Source organism: Halyomorpha halys, unplaced genomic scaffold (genome assembly GCF_000696795.3).
Source record: "Halyomorpha halys isolate HHAL.00 unplaced genomic scaffold, Hhal_1.1 Scaffold1287.1, whole genome shotgun sequence".
Lineage (NCBI taxonomy): Eukaryota > Metazoa > Arthropoda > Insecta > Hemiptera > Pentatomidae > Halyomorpha > Halyomorpha halys.
In genome coordinates, this window is record NW_027112028.1 from 72108 (window position 1) to 87877 (window position 15770).

Consider the following 15770-nt stretch of genomic DNA (forward strand, 5'->3'; position numbering starts at 1 on the left):
GAGACCAGGTCCCTGACATTGGACTATGAAATTGAAAGTTAGTCAGCCTCAATAGTGCCAGTCCCTACGGCGCCTTCCTATTTGTTCGGTCCCTTTGTCGACGATATTGATTGCCTCTGTCTGCGTTCGGCCAATCATAGCGTGGCGAAAAATAGCATTGAAATCTGACTTGATTGAAGGTGGTCAAGCAATCGCTGATTTGTAATAACATGTTTGCCGTCCTGGTAATTCTAACTGTTATTGCTAATATTAACTGTTGGATAATAATTGTACGATGGATTGATAAGTGGCTTGAAAATAAAGCATTTCCACCCTTGCTTCATATTTAATGAAAGGTATGGTAAGATGTATCCTTAAGAGGACACTATACTGCCTTAATTTGAATAGAATTTTTATTGCACTGTTAATAGCAATAGTTTAGAAAGTAATCTGATCGAACGAAACCCATAATTTCCAGCTTTTAAATTTCCTAGTCACGCTCACAGAATATCTTTAAAGGTTCAGTTCAAGAATTATTAAAGGTTTATTTTTAGTTAGTTCTGTTAAATTATACATACATTCTTTGTTTTTCACTCCTCCATTCTCAATACGTTGGTTCTCTCATACACATCCACGTCCCTACATCATAATTTGAGTGATGAGGAGAATAATCAAGCCACATTTTTAAAATCAAGAACACATTTTTAAAGATAATAAAAAAAAAACTGATATATTACTTTGTTTCTAAATCTTTCCTTGCATCTCTATTAACATTAACTTAATTTTTATCTTATTATATTCAAGCATGTTTTGTCACAACATAGGTGCCAGATAAAGTTTCAAACTATCGATTGTTGGAAATATACTTATTCTTCAGATACTAATACGTTGAGACTAAAAGATATCTCATAGTTTTTTGTTTTATTTGTGCAGCTACGATGGAATATTATATATGTTATATATATTATGAAATATGTCAACAAATAACTGTTAAAACAACAAGATAGCTCATAATGGGCGTCCTAAGCATGAACGAATATTATGAGATACCTCGTAGTGAGTTGCCAATGTGTTTAGAATAATTGCAAATTCGAGTAATAGTACCGTCCATGTCTTCCTACCAAGAATACTTTAAAAACAACAAGGGTGATATAGTAGAAACAAAAAATAATAATTATTATTAAAAAATAAATACAAACTATATAAATAAAAAAATATCTCAAATAGACACAGCTATATACATAGAAAAATTAAAATTGATCAATAAAAAGTCGAATTCGGCAAATAATGGAGAAAAAATTGGTTAATTCGATAGTAAATGTGTCAACATTTGAAGTAAAAGGAGATTGGCCGGGAGATTTCAACAGTGAGCGAGTGAAGGGGGAGCAAAACGATCGTTAAGTCTAAAGGAGAGGCTTAAATCTAAGCAAGGAGAAAGTTTGTCCAGATTTAGGTCAGTAAATTAATTACTTAATGTTTCCTCACAGTTGGGAACTTTTATGAATCAAAAATTTAAAGAATTTTTTTTTTTAACACTGAAAAATTTAAACATTATCGATAGCTATCAAATAAAATATTGACTATCAATTAAACTACTAACTTGAAAAAACAAATTTTAAAATTACTTAGGAGATAGGAGAATAGTAGAACAGATCAGCTGTATTCGTTATATCTGTTGTATATCTTTATCAGAACTCGCAGGTATTACGTGGAATGTGTTGTCATTGAATTGAAATTTTTTGAATTTGTCATATATTTACAATTTTTCTTTCAATGTATTCATAATTAAAAATGGAATACAGTATTGAGTTTTCGCTTTAATTGTTGTCAGTATAAATTTCATCTTAAGTTATTATATATACTGTCCTGTATTATATAATTTTTTTTTTTTGTAGCGAGAGCGCAGAAAGACGACTTTAAGTGCCCTGATGACTATGGTTTCTACCCACACCACATCTCCTGCGACAAATACTGGAAATGTGATAACGGTGTCGCGGAACTGAAGACGTGCGGCAATGGTTTGGCCTTCGACGATACCGATCCTAAGTACCTGAAAGAGAACTGCGATTACCTGCACAACGTTGACTGCGGCGAGAGGACACAGCTCGGTAAGCGATGCTAGGACTAAATGTCAGGGTCGGGACCATTTGCATTATCGCAATAGATTGCAATTTCCTCCTAAGGTCTATCACAATCCATATTTTAATGTCATATTTAATCGGCTGGAATATCAAGTCATCTCCAATGTTGGTTTTATTATCAAATGGATAAAATGTTTGAAGGAGAAAGTATAATAACAGTAGTATTTTTGGTAACCCCAATAGCTTTCGTAATAGTATTCAGTTCTATTTACTACTATATAAGTCATTATTATTTTCATTTTTGACCATTCCACTGTCTGTTATGACTGTAGTCAAAGAGAAGAAGTTTTTTAGCGACAACTTTTAATGTGAGAACTTGAATTTCTGCATTCTTACTGAGAGGGTATTTAATAAGAGAGGAACTGGAATAAATTTCAACACTAGTACTTATTTTTTCGACAGTGTTCATTTTTCTTATAAAGCTAATTTTTCATTTTTATAAAAAAGTGTTTTTACGATTTTTTATTATACTACATATAACATATATACTTATTATATGTTGATATATGTTAAATAAGAAAAAAAAAACCGTTGCATTAATTCCGTACAGAAATGACTGAGCTCTTGCAGTCCTTGAGAAAGCTACTGGTATCTTACACATTCTTTAATCACGTTTTGAATACGTGGCCAACATACTTGCTGCATATCAGCATATACTGACATACACTTGATAGACTCTCTGAAATACATTATATATGTACTGTATTATCCGACTTATATAATGCAGTCGATCCTTTGAAATGGTCGATAATGTTGAACTTAAAAAAGCTAATAAAAATACTTCAGTTAAAAAATTCATAGAAGCCCCTTCAGAGGCTAAACCTTCAATACTTTGTGGTTTTACGGGTTTAATCTAACTAAACATACATTGTGTAAACCTCTTTACTACAATAAAATGTAAATTGATAACTTACAGAATTTCGAAGGATAAAACCACTTTGTTAGTTTTATGGCTAAAATTAATATTACTTTATATATTCATTAAAGCAATAAAAAATAAAAATAAATAAAAAATAAAAATAAATAAAATAAAAATTTCTTATACTGGCTTAGATTTGAACATAGTATCTTCTAAATTCACTAAGCTCTAAAGTTGTATTTATACTTAAGTACTTATTTCTGACGTTCTAGCATTGAAACAAAAAATTTGTAATTCAATAAAATATATTGTTGAGAACATAGTTGAATGAATATTTTAAAGTATCATTATCTTTTTTAAACCTATCTAAGGATTCCATAAATAAAAGTATTTAAAATAAATACATATAACCAATGATTTCAGTAGTAAACAGAAAATTTTCATTTATAAATTTATCTATCAAGTTACTATATCATAACAATGTACATACTTTATTGAATTATAAGATTGTAAATATTGCTTTACAATCTTAAATTTTAACATGGGTTAAACATATTTGATTACAAAAAAAAATAAATAACTTTCCACAAAAATAAAATAAACTATTTTAAAATATTACAGAGCCTCCAGAAAGCACACCACATTGCCCAAGACTGTACGGAATCTTCCCCGACGAAGGAAAATGCGATACCTTCTGGAATTGCTGGAACGGTGAAGCTAGCAGGTACCAATGTTCTCCTGGACTGGCCTATGACAGGGAATCCAGGGTCTGTATGTGGGCTGACCAAGTTCCAGAATGCAAAGTCGATGGTAAGAAATATATTTTTTTTTAAATACGTATATATGAATCGTGGTGGGGGGAGAGACAAACAAGAATAAGATATTAAAACGTAGTTTTGATATATTTATTGTACCGTAATTATATAGGTCGATTATAAATGATATTGCAACCAAAATGGGTATTTTGAGAAAATTTGACCAGATGTTTGTAGTCAAATACATTTTTAAATTAAAGGTAATATATATTTTTCCATAATTCTTCCAAGTTTTCATGGACTCTTGAGCTTTAAATAGCCTCATTAGAAAATAATACAGAAATAAAAATTATTTTCCTCCAAAATCCATTAAAAACTAATAGAAATTTTGATAAAATGGGGTTTAGGACTTCTGAAAAACGACTTTTTTAATTATTTTTTAAATTTATAAAACTTTTGAATAATTAAATATTGTTTCACAGTCCAATCAATATATCTCAAGTTAATTATGAACCTGATAATTACAAAATCATAATTCACCATTCAAAAAACATAATGACATAACGATACTTATCCATTTTTTTCCGTATACTACTGTAAAAAAATAAATAATTGAAATTCTTATTATACTGACCCTTCTTACGGATCTCTCTAAAGTAAAAGAAAAAATGTAATAGATAAGAACCGTATAAATATCTCTCTTCCATAGATAAAATATCTCTCTTCCTTAATAAAATCGCCACAATGAACAAAGAGAATTCAAAGTGTCAGGCCACATCTTCAGTTTCTTCACACCGCTGTCATTCCTGAAGTATCATAGGTTTCCTAAACATTAGGATTCAAGGAGAGGGAGAAAGGGCAAGTGATGATCCCAGAACTGTCGAACAACGACAAGAGGAATGCGGTGAAAGTTGTGTTGGATAAGTTTGTTGGGTAAGAAAAGGTGGGGCTGGCCAAAGCCTTACGTCAGTCCAGCTAGCACCTGGACAATTCAACAATTATTTACGCTGTATTGTTTTCTATTATCTTATTTATTTGAGATAAAACCCTTTATAATAATTTGTGATTCTTCTTTTTTCAATTATATGTGGTTTAAGAAAAAGCTACTATAAACATTAGCAATTGCTAAGGCGTAAATTTTGCTTTTAGGTTAATTTTCAAATTTAATATCAGAAAAGGATATTCAAAACTATAATGAGTATTGAAATCTTTGTATTTAAAAAATTTGAAATCTCATAAATGTGTAATAAGTAAAAGAAAAAAGAAGAGAAGAAAATTAATTTACACTTAGAAAATATTTTCTATTAATATGAAGTTCAGTAGAGAATGATATGAAGGCAATAATTTTTGATGATAGGAAAAAAATGGGGCTCTCAACGCCTTAATATTGTTATTAATAGATTAATTTTTAAATACATATATAATTTTAACATTTAATAAAAAATAAACTGCTAATTTGTTTTAATAATTTACAACCACTTGTAACATGTGGTACAAAAGCACGTACCACAACTTCTTGTAACCACTGGTAACAAGAATGTACAACAAAAATATCTTATGAAGGTGTTACTCCTTTTAGCACTTCAATGAATTACAAGCTAATTTAATAAAATTATAAGTCATTTTTTATTTCTTATCATCATACTCATAATAAAGGGACTGTATATGAGTAATATTTTTAAATAGTTTATTTTCGCCAAGACTTCAGATCAAATCGTAATTATTATTTTCAATTACTTTATTGTATAAAATATCCAAGATTAGATTGATGATGATTTTTTATTGATGCTAGGCATAATATTGTATATTTTAAGAGCACTAGGAACTGAAATTTCTGTTATGGTACATTCGATTTGAAATTATCAACAATGTATAAGAAATATATTTATTTAGTGTATATTTTTAACAGAAACTTGAATAACGCAGTACTAATATCAATTCGCAAGTTCTCAAACATTTTTTGAACCGGTTATATTAGAAATCGAAGTTGCACAAACGTTTTACATTTCCTAGTTGTCGAAATCGGAAATGATTCCGAAAATAGACTGTTTTTTTTTTATAAGCCGAAATTAGGTAAATCTGGAGTCCCAAAGCGAGGTAAATCCGGTTTCTAAAATATTCCTAACCTACATTTTGTAAAATAGGTGACCGAAGCAGAACAGGATTGTCAGTGAAATTTATCAGAAGGGGTTTAGCATAAGGGAAAGCCGGGATGCGGGGACTTGTCCACGGTTAGGTAATACACCACACCCAGACCAGTTGCTCTAGTTTCCAGTTCACCGTATCGATAATAAAATCAAATTAAAATTCAAAAATGTTGAAAATTACTGTTTTGAAGTCAAAGGTTGGGAAGATACTTCATAAATGTATAAGCCGAAATCAGAAATTGGGCCTAAAAGGTTAAATCTCACGACTCTTCAGAGAGTAATCACATATGTTTAATTTATTTTGGCCTTCTCTGATACTCTTATCATATAGTTATTCTCTGCAAGATCCATCCGGCAATGTCGTTTCAACTTTAAAACCTTAAAGTCTGTTTCACTCGGTACTTCGTCAATTGTACCTTTTCAGAAAATACTATGAACTTCATAAAGGTAATTTAATTTAAGTAATGACAATGAATCTTCACAAAGTACATTAAGTTCCCATTAAAATTTACCGATTAGCATAAACAGTTCTAGTAAAAATCTGCGTGGAAAGAAAGTAAAACCCAAATGCAAGATAAACATATTACAACTCTTGGCCATTTTATTAATTTTATTCCAAGACACAAAGCATCTCGTAGAAGTATTCATAAAATATTTATAGAATACATTTACTAATTGCAGAGGTCGCAAACGGATTCAACTGCCCCGCCCCAGGTGAAGCTAACAACGCCGGCTCTTTTTCAAGGCACGCTCACCCCGACGACTGCAGGAAATACTTCATCTGTTTGGATAACACTCCAAGGGAATATGGTTGTCCAATAGGAACAGTATTCAAGATCGGCGATGCTGAAGGTACCGGATCCTGCGAGGACCCAGAAGATGTTCCTGGATGGTAAGTTTCCCTTCTATTCAAGTAATAAGAGGTATCATTTGAAATGAACATTCCTAAATCTAAACCAAAAGCAAATGGAATGACGCATTTTAAGGTTTGCACCATATGGAAATTTATTTCATATTTTATTATTTATGGTTTATCAGCAAGTTCACATAAAGACTGGCTGTGGATGTACTTGGGTAAACGGTTTATAAAGATGAGTGAAAAAAGATTCTGATAAGAAATTTAATTTTGAACATGAAGGGAAAAAATGTCTAAGATCCAGTTCATGACTGTAAAAGTAACATCCATTAAGCACTTTAGAAATGCTAAATTAATTGTATTAATGATCATGAATATTATCAATATTTTAGTGGGAAAATCATTAGTTTGTTGATGTTGGCTAATTATTTTGAAATTCTTTTCATTTAATCTATAAACAAAATTCTCTTTTACCCATAGAGCTGCTCATTCATATATCTTTTGATTTCGTTCAGTTTTTATAAATAATTGTCATCGTTTTTTACTCTTTGACTGAGAAAACAGCAGATTTTTCTTTTAATGATTTTCTACTAAAATAACTAATAATTTTTTTCTTAATAAATCATTCCTCACTAAATCATACAGCTGAAAGAGACAGCTATTAAAAACAATACTGTTGTAATATAAAACTAACAGCCTCTTAAAGATAGGACTGTTCATTCAGAAATATTAATTATGAAAACTATTCCTAAGCATGTGGAATGATCTTTAATGGTGGTTCTTGGCTTTTTCTCACTCTTTCCTCTTCTAAGTTAACCACTAACCTTTCTCTCCCTAGTGAGGACTACTACGGTGACCTGGACCTGAAGAGCATAAGGAAGAGTGAGCTGGCACTTGGAAATGGAGGATCAGCTAGGCCACAGAAAGGAGCAGTACCCAGCAAACCCAGGCCATCGCCGAGGCCTTCAGAACAATAGTCTGTAGCCTAAGAATAGGCAACACAGTCAGTCCCATCCGTGGGGGGGTTTTATCGTTTATTTCTATTTATAGGCAGCAATAATAAACAATGAAACCTCCCCTAACAAGCATCAGTGGGGGGGACCTCAAACAAAATAAGAAAACCTATCCCCCCGAGACTCAAAGCACAATGTATATTTGTTGGTATTGTATCATTACAAACTTTTTCTATATTATTCTGTAATTTTAATTAATACAAATAGTTGTTTCTATAAGTGTTGTGTTTTTATTATTCCCAAAATTCAAAACAATTTGTTGCATGTATCTTTACACCTCTTATTTTTCTACTTTGCATGTTATTATTTGTCTTTAACTTTTATGTTAACTTGCATTTATGATTGTTTTTTTTTAAATATAATTTTTTAATATATATATATTTTTTAGCCTTCCTATGCATGATATATGGTATTACACTTAGCCTTATGATATATAGCATGTACTTACTTTTAAAGAAAACATGCTGAAATTTACACTTTTTATGAGGATTTTTTATGGTAATAGAAACCTTTTATATATAGTCATTTCCTTCTTGTGTGTATGTGTTTAATTGCATAAATTTACACACATATAACAAGATGAGTGACCTGTTCAGTGACAATCAGTCTGTCATGATGTTTTGTATAAAATATATATGTACACGTTGTGGTGTTCTAACTCTTATTAATTAGAAAATAAAGAAAACTTTTTCAGAACAAAATAAATTATATAACTAGTTTTTATCTAAGAAAATCAATTTATAAGAGGATTGGTCCTACTTCAGAATAAAGAATCAATTTTCCTCATTATTTATTTACTATCTTACTATACCACTACTTACTTACTTTCTTAGTAATCTTTAAAATTATTCTTACTAATCTTTAATCTTTAACATTATTTTTTTAATTTCCATACACATTAAAAAAATAATGTTGATAAAGTAGTTAATTTTAATCACAACAGTCCATAATTGAAATCTAAACATATTTTTCAGGAAAATTTCTTTTAAAAATTTTTGGACAAATCCACAATACATAAAACCCTGAAAAATTATTTTGTTAAAATAAATAATTCAGCACGCTAACAATTAAAATAATTAATAACATATTTATATCATTCAATCTCTTGTAACATTCCATTAATTTCTAACACAATTAAAAATAAATAAGTGGTATCATTACTCAATAATAATAAAACCATTTTATGAATTTCATACGGCAATGTAAAGCAACTGATCAGGAAGAGTTGGTTATCTGTATATGAGGGGGTTGAGATATAACCCTTCCAGAAGGGAATGTTTTACCAATTCAGCATGAGCTCATAAGAGTTCCAGTCCAACATACTTGGGCTCCAAAAATATAGAATCTTCCAAATTTCGTTGCCCAATATAACAAAAAACATCAACACAATCCAAGTATCTCACCTATTTAATGAAACATTGCATCTATTTTTATTCATAAACAGTTTTATTAATTAATTAATATATAAATTTGCTAATAATATATTAATCATTAATAATTATGAATTCAATTATCACCCTACACTCATTTGGGTAAATTATTAATCTTCCCAAGGATGTTAATATATTTTAACTAGGAGTTAATTTATCAGTGAATAAAATAGAGGGATTTCTCTCATGTGTAAAGTGATTTTATTCATATGATTAATTTTAAAGTCATTGGATGCATTTTAAGTTGAATTTAGAATTAACTCCTTGTGAGGTTTCTTCCAAAGCATGTTAATATACTGAATAAGCAGTGGCATTTATTAAACAGCAGGATCCAGTTAAATTGAGATCTTGCTCATGTATCCATAAAAATTATGCAATAAACTTTCATAGCGATAAATAAAATTATTTTAAATCATTGAAGCTCTTTATTTATTAATATCTTCCAACATAAAAATTAATTTATATTCCTATACAGTTTATCTATCCAATAATTACTGGAATAATCTACCTAACAAAACAAAAATGATATATACCACTACATGAGTTAAAGGATTAGGTCCAAACTTCATAAAGACTAAGTGAGTGATGCAAGGGTTTTCTGAACATGGAGCTAATAAAAAAAACGACAGAACAAAATATATTTTGTGTCTACCACTGCACATATACTTGAAATCAGGAGATAGGTTACTATCTCAATAACTATGAAACTAATAAAAATTAGGATTGTGAGGAATCACATACAGCTGTTATCATATAAGTCTCATAATAAATTCAAAATTAGACCTCCAAAAATGTAAGTTGTTAATCGCTTGTAAAAAAAATCTGGAAAAAATCATGAGTGATCAATAGATACCAATCAATGATTTTTAGTATAGTTTTGAACTGAATTCCAAATTTCGGGCCAGGAATACAAAATGTCAGAAATATATGTTTTTGAATATATAAATAACTACTATTTATTTTTTTATATACATATGTATATTAATATGCAATACTGTAATTGATTTTCAATCAGGTTTTTATTACCTAACAATTATCTCATAACCACCTCAAAATGATATAGTACCAGAAATGAAGGAGTGGTTATGAAAATTTATCTTTGAGAACATGCCAAAGTAAAATTGAAAGAGCTATATCAAAAAACCAAAATACTGTTCTGTTAGGATTTTCATAGAGAAAAAGATTAACTAACTATAAAAACTTTCAATCAATACTTTAAAAGAAATATTAAGGGATAATAATACTCATCATTTTTATGTGATTGTTGTAGCTGAATTGAAGGGTAAACCATTGGCTAAGACCTTCTTTGAAGGGCCGCTATTTACCATTAAAGGAGAAAATCTCCAGCATGGAAAATAATCAATAGTGTAGCATAACTAACACCAGGGACAAAGTTTAGATTAGAAGTAAAACAAAGCAAAGAAAACTTTAAAACTTCAATTTTTAACAGTAATGAAGAAATTTTTGACTATGGAACTTATTTTTGGGAAATAATGGAAAAATTATCTTTTATCGTGTGCTAAATTAAAAAAATTCAGGAACACATGGTGGTAAGCAGAATTTAGATGCTAGATTTGATAAAATATAATTAATTAAGTAAAAACTCATTTCTTTTGGGATTCATCGAGTCACTATAATGAACGAAAGGCACTATTTTTTACTTGTTTCCTAGAATTATCCATATAAATCAATTATGTTATGACATTGTATATAGAGTCGTCAAATAATGTAATTGATTCAAACTTATATTTGATTAATAACTGAGTGTGAGAATAACATTAAAATAAAAACCTAAATATAACATCTTAATTTTCTTTAGTTCTCTTGTTCTGAATTTATTTATCCCAAAAATATAACAAAAGATCACTGAAGCTTAACCCAATATTTACTCAAGCATTTATACAAATTGAAAGACAAAAAGAATTATATCAAGCCAAAATTAATTACTGAAAATAAGAAGAGGGCTTGTTGGATTCATGTCTTAATGTCTTTTGTGAATTCAAGCTTTGTTGACCATCTTGGTGTAAAGCTCAAGACTTACCAATGCCCATTGTTTCTTCTGTTTGTCGTGTCTGATTAACTGACTTTCCTCTCTCATTCACCCTGGCCTCCTCTTGTTAACTCTTTTCAACTAAATGAAGTTGCATCGAGAAAACATCTCTAAATAAAAATAATCATGAGGAAACTATTCTTCATATCTCAATAATTAATACCAATGGATATACTATCAGTAATTAACAAATAGTCCAGAAAGAAGAGAGAAAATGAAAGTTTCATTAATGGATCACTTAATGCAATGGTTTTCAATATGTGAGGAATACCCCCCTAAGGAGGTCTGATACCATTGCAAGGGAGGCATGCAACTGTCACCAAAATATTTTCAAATACAAAAAAAAAAGTCTAATTGGCGCCGAAAAATATAAACAAGCAAAACAGCTAAGAGTATCCACAATCCTCAAAATCCTTCTAAACTATTGCCTAGACATCAGCATTAAGTCTCCCTATGGTGTTCAGTGCTGGGCACTGCCAAGGGGAGGCGAGGAAATTCATGCATTATTAAAAAACAAAATATTTCAAAATTAAAGTGAGGTTAAATTTCCACTTCCATTTATTTATTCAAAGTCAAAAAATTTCTTTAAACAAGAGATAAAAATCCTTGATGGATATTGGTAGAAATGTTTTGAAGCCATTATTATTTTTTTCTATCATATGTTCCAACTTAATATTATTTGGTATTCATCCAAATCTTTTTCCAAACCTTTATTAAATATAGAATTTTGATTTTTTATCACCTAAAATCTTAGGGAAACATTCATTAAGTTTTTTCTTCTTGAATAATAGTTAGACTAAGGTTTGAGCTCTACACCAAGAGGCAAAACAGAGTTCTATTTCAAAAAAGAAGACATGAATTCAACAAGCCATAAAATAATGAATGTTGTTTGCAAGGACATCCTAGTTTTTTTTATCATATTGATGACTACAATATGACATAAGGGATGTGCGGGTTGGGGCGCAGGTCCCAGTGCGCTCGGTTCTGAACGTTGTGGGTTCAATTCCCACCCGGGGCAGTTAAACATTCATTTTTCGGCAGTCCCGAAGGATGAATCTTGACACTCCCACCTTGGTTAGTACATGGTGGCAACCTAGGTGCCATCAGGGGTTGGCAAAAAGGACCCACAGACCTTCTTGCCAGACTTGTCCCCCCCACCAAATACCAGTACCAGTACCAGTACAATATGACATAAATATTTAAACTTCAAAATAATTCCATATTATTATCAATAGGGTAATTCATAGACAGCTTCAGATTTTTACAAAAAAGTTTGCTTCAGATGGTCTCTAAAGAGACTGCATTTAACCAAAGATTTGATCTTGTCATTCAAGACTTTCTATCTTCTAACAGAATACACAATATTTGAAGATTCCCTTTATTAGGACAGTGACTGCCAGGGGGGTTGATAGGTAAAGAATACCACCAAGAGAAAGCGGGAATTAGGGGCTCTCCTAAAACTCTAGATTTGTCTGTAATGTCTAAGTCATATATTTGATTTTTATTTAGAGTATGGCCCTGGACGATCACTCCTTACCCTTTCCTGAATCTATTTCTACTTTTTAAGTTTAAATTACTGCGTTTAAGTTCAGTGAACTTTTTATTGACCATGCTTCTCCGAATATGGCATTTCTAAAGGCTCTTTTGAACCAAGTGCATTGCATACTTTCTTTTTTTTTTAAATACTACTACCAATCTTGGACTAAAATCAAGGATTGTAAAAAAATCTTCTCTTCAGAATGTGTAAACTATAAATAATGTAATAGAATCAAAATAATAGGCAATTATCAACAACTAACTGATTAATTCTAAGGCAGGTTAGTAAAACCTGATTTAATTAACTGGCCAAAGAAACAGGTAAACTGATTGACTAAAAGAAATGGCAACTGAAAAAGTTCACAACCTTTGGGAGCCGATTGGATAATAACAGATTTTTCAGAATAAAAAAAATTAGTGGTTCCTAAAATAATTGGATATTTCTTGAAATGATTTTTTCACTCTTGGTAAAGCTAATCTGATATGATGTGATGACAAATATGGTTATGTTATTCAATATACACAACTATAAAAGAATATTACAAACTAATAATAAACTGCAATTAATAAAAAAAAACAAATTTCATTATTACTAATGCTAAATTTCTTGTAGTAAAACAAAAATACATAAAGTCACTCCTGGTGAAGCTAACAAATATGATGATATTATTCAATATATACAAACTATAAATTACAAACTAATAATAAAAAATTATAACTGAACAAAAATAAATAAATTTCATTATTTCTTTAAGACACTAATTCTAAATTTCTCATTGAAAAAAAAATACATCGAAGCCATGTTTAGCTGCTATAAGATGCCTCTTTTTTTTTTTTTTTTTCTTTTCTTTAATAGAAACATAACATTTAAAATAGAACAATTGAACTTTAAAAAACATTAAAACTTAAAGTAGAAATGTCTTTAACATAAAATATAAACTTCTAATCAACAAATTATCTAGGTTTTTTTGTTTATTAAATAATAGACACCTCATAGAATTTTGCAGTTTAAAGTGACACTAGACTAAATAGACTAATTGATAAATATAAGCCTCACTCTAAAGATCTTTTTGATTTCATGTGTGCTTGTTTCTTCCTGGAAAAGGAATTTGGAAAATTATTAAGACACATTCATTTATTACAAGTATGTGATGAAAGTGTCTAGGTCCCATTTTTATTGTAAGCTTGGTATTTTTTATCTATTTTTATTGAATGTGCTTATACTATAATATTGATACAATGTTAATTCGAAAATCTGACAAAAAATATTTATTTTTTTATTTAAATATTTTATCTATATAAGTCATATTGTTTGTAAGATGTTAAAGATTAGGTTAACAATAATAATGTTTTTTTTTTTTATTTTAACAATCTTTTTAAATGTAATTAAAAATAAATAGTATGAGAATTTAAACCTTGTAAATATATTATAATTTAAATATATAATTATAATTATAATTAATAATAAATTCAGAAAATGAAGATCAACCCCGGAAGCATTAAATGGAATGCCAAAATGTATTCTTTTAAATATAGATATTAATTATAAGGTCAGATAATATTAATAATTGTTGGTAGTTGTTAATTGTTAAAACACTGAATTAAGTCAGGTAATCAATTCCAATAATAGTTAAATTATAAGATTTTAATGTAAAAATTATGACATATTTTATGGATTTTTCAATGATGGGTTAGAACACATAGTAGAAAAGGAAAAAAAAAATTAAGTATAATCCTTAAGATGAGGTATGACCCCAAAAGATTGATAAGTTGACTTTTTGTAAATAAATTTTTTTATAATATACTATTTTAAAAAATAGTAAGAAATATTAAACTATCTATATTTCAACTGATGTGGAATATTCCTGTGTATAAGGCCACTTATAATCTAATTTATAAAACAAATGTATAACTAATTTCTTCTTTGTTTCAGTGAGGATTATTATGGAGATGTAGACCTTAAAGCACTGCGAAAGCTAGGACTATAAGCAAGCTATAAGCAGAAATCAGTGTTACCTAGTCTGAATTCTTGTCAAAAGAAGAAGAAAGGATATTGTTATTACTATTCAGCAAAGTTTTTGAAAATCAAAATTTCACATTTTTTTCTAATCATTCTTTATTTAACATTATTTTGTTTAGATATATTAATCTTTCATTGTCTAAAACAACAGATTTATATTTCTTTTTCTTAGACAAAATATATTTTTAATAAAATTAAGTTAAGTAAATCATAGATGAAAAGGTACTTTTTTTTGCACACTAAGATTTATCTTATTACATATTCATTTTTCAAATAGTTCATCATAACGAATGTTGTACGATCTATACACTTGTGCATAATGTTTTTCAATAAAGTATGAAGCTTCAGATAGGAGTATCATTCCATTTACCTATTTAATGATAATAAATAAGCCACAAAAACTTTTATAGAACTAAGCACAAAAATAAATAAATACATATTACAGAAACATACTAAAAAATACAAAAAATCGGGAAGAATTTCCAAATATTTATTCACCTTTTTATACATAAATTACATCTGTTAAAACGTTTTGTTCTACATGAATAATTCTATATTGCTAAATATCAGTTTAAATGGCTTCTTCATGCCAAGTAATAGGAAGTAGATAAAAATAAGCATAAGTTTGACCTCATATCTGAATTTAACTATTACCAAGGACTTAACCCAAGACCCTTCATGAGAGCTATTATTGTAATTATAGTTATCAATAAGAGTTATCATTTTTATCAAATAATTGTTATTATTTTTTATTAATTATACTTCTAAATAAAGTATGAAGCATGCATATTGTGAATGAGGAGAAGATGGTTGGGGTGCGGTCAATGAAAAACACAAATAAGTATGATTAACTTATTTTAATATGCCAACGTTTCGGCTAGAGTTTCTAGCCTTCTTCAGAGCTAAAAACAAAACAAGATAACAACCACAGTAAGTATAGAAAAATAAAAAAATATAAAAAGAAAGTATAAACAGAATAATTTT

The 15770-nt window shown here is 29.1% G+C and overlaps 1 protein-coding gene across 2 annotated transcripts in view; it reads left to right on the forward strand.

The window, feature by feature from the left end:
- Gasp (Chitin binding Peritrophin-A domain-containing protein Gasp) overlaps positions 1 to 15133 on the forward strand; it is a 32838-nt gene extending 17705 nt beyond the window's left edge. Inside the window, exons 2-5 of one of the 2 annotated variants that reach the window (XM_014433975.3) lie at positions 1875 to 2087; positions 3601 to 3789; positions 6563 to 6773; positions 14700 to 15133. In XM_014433975.3, the coding sequence (XP_014289461.1) occupies positions 1875 to 2087; positions 3601 to 3789; positions 6563 to 6773; positions 14700 to 14754 (668 nt within the window). In that variant the 3' untranslated portion in view covers positions 14755 to 15133. Of the gene's footprint in view, positions 1 to 1874; positions 2088 to 3600; positions 3790 to 6562; positions 6774 to 7575; positions 7970 to 14699 lie in introns of those variants that run through there. The other variant, XM_014433974.3, reaches the window with a different exon arrangement.
- Positions 15134 to 15770: the final 637 nt, after the last annotated feature.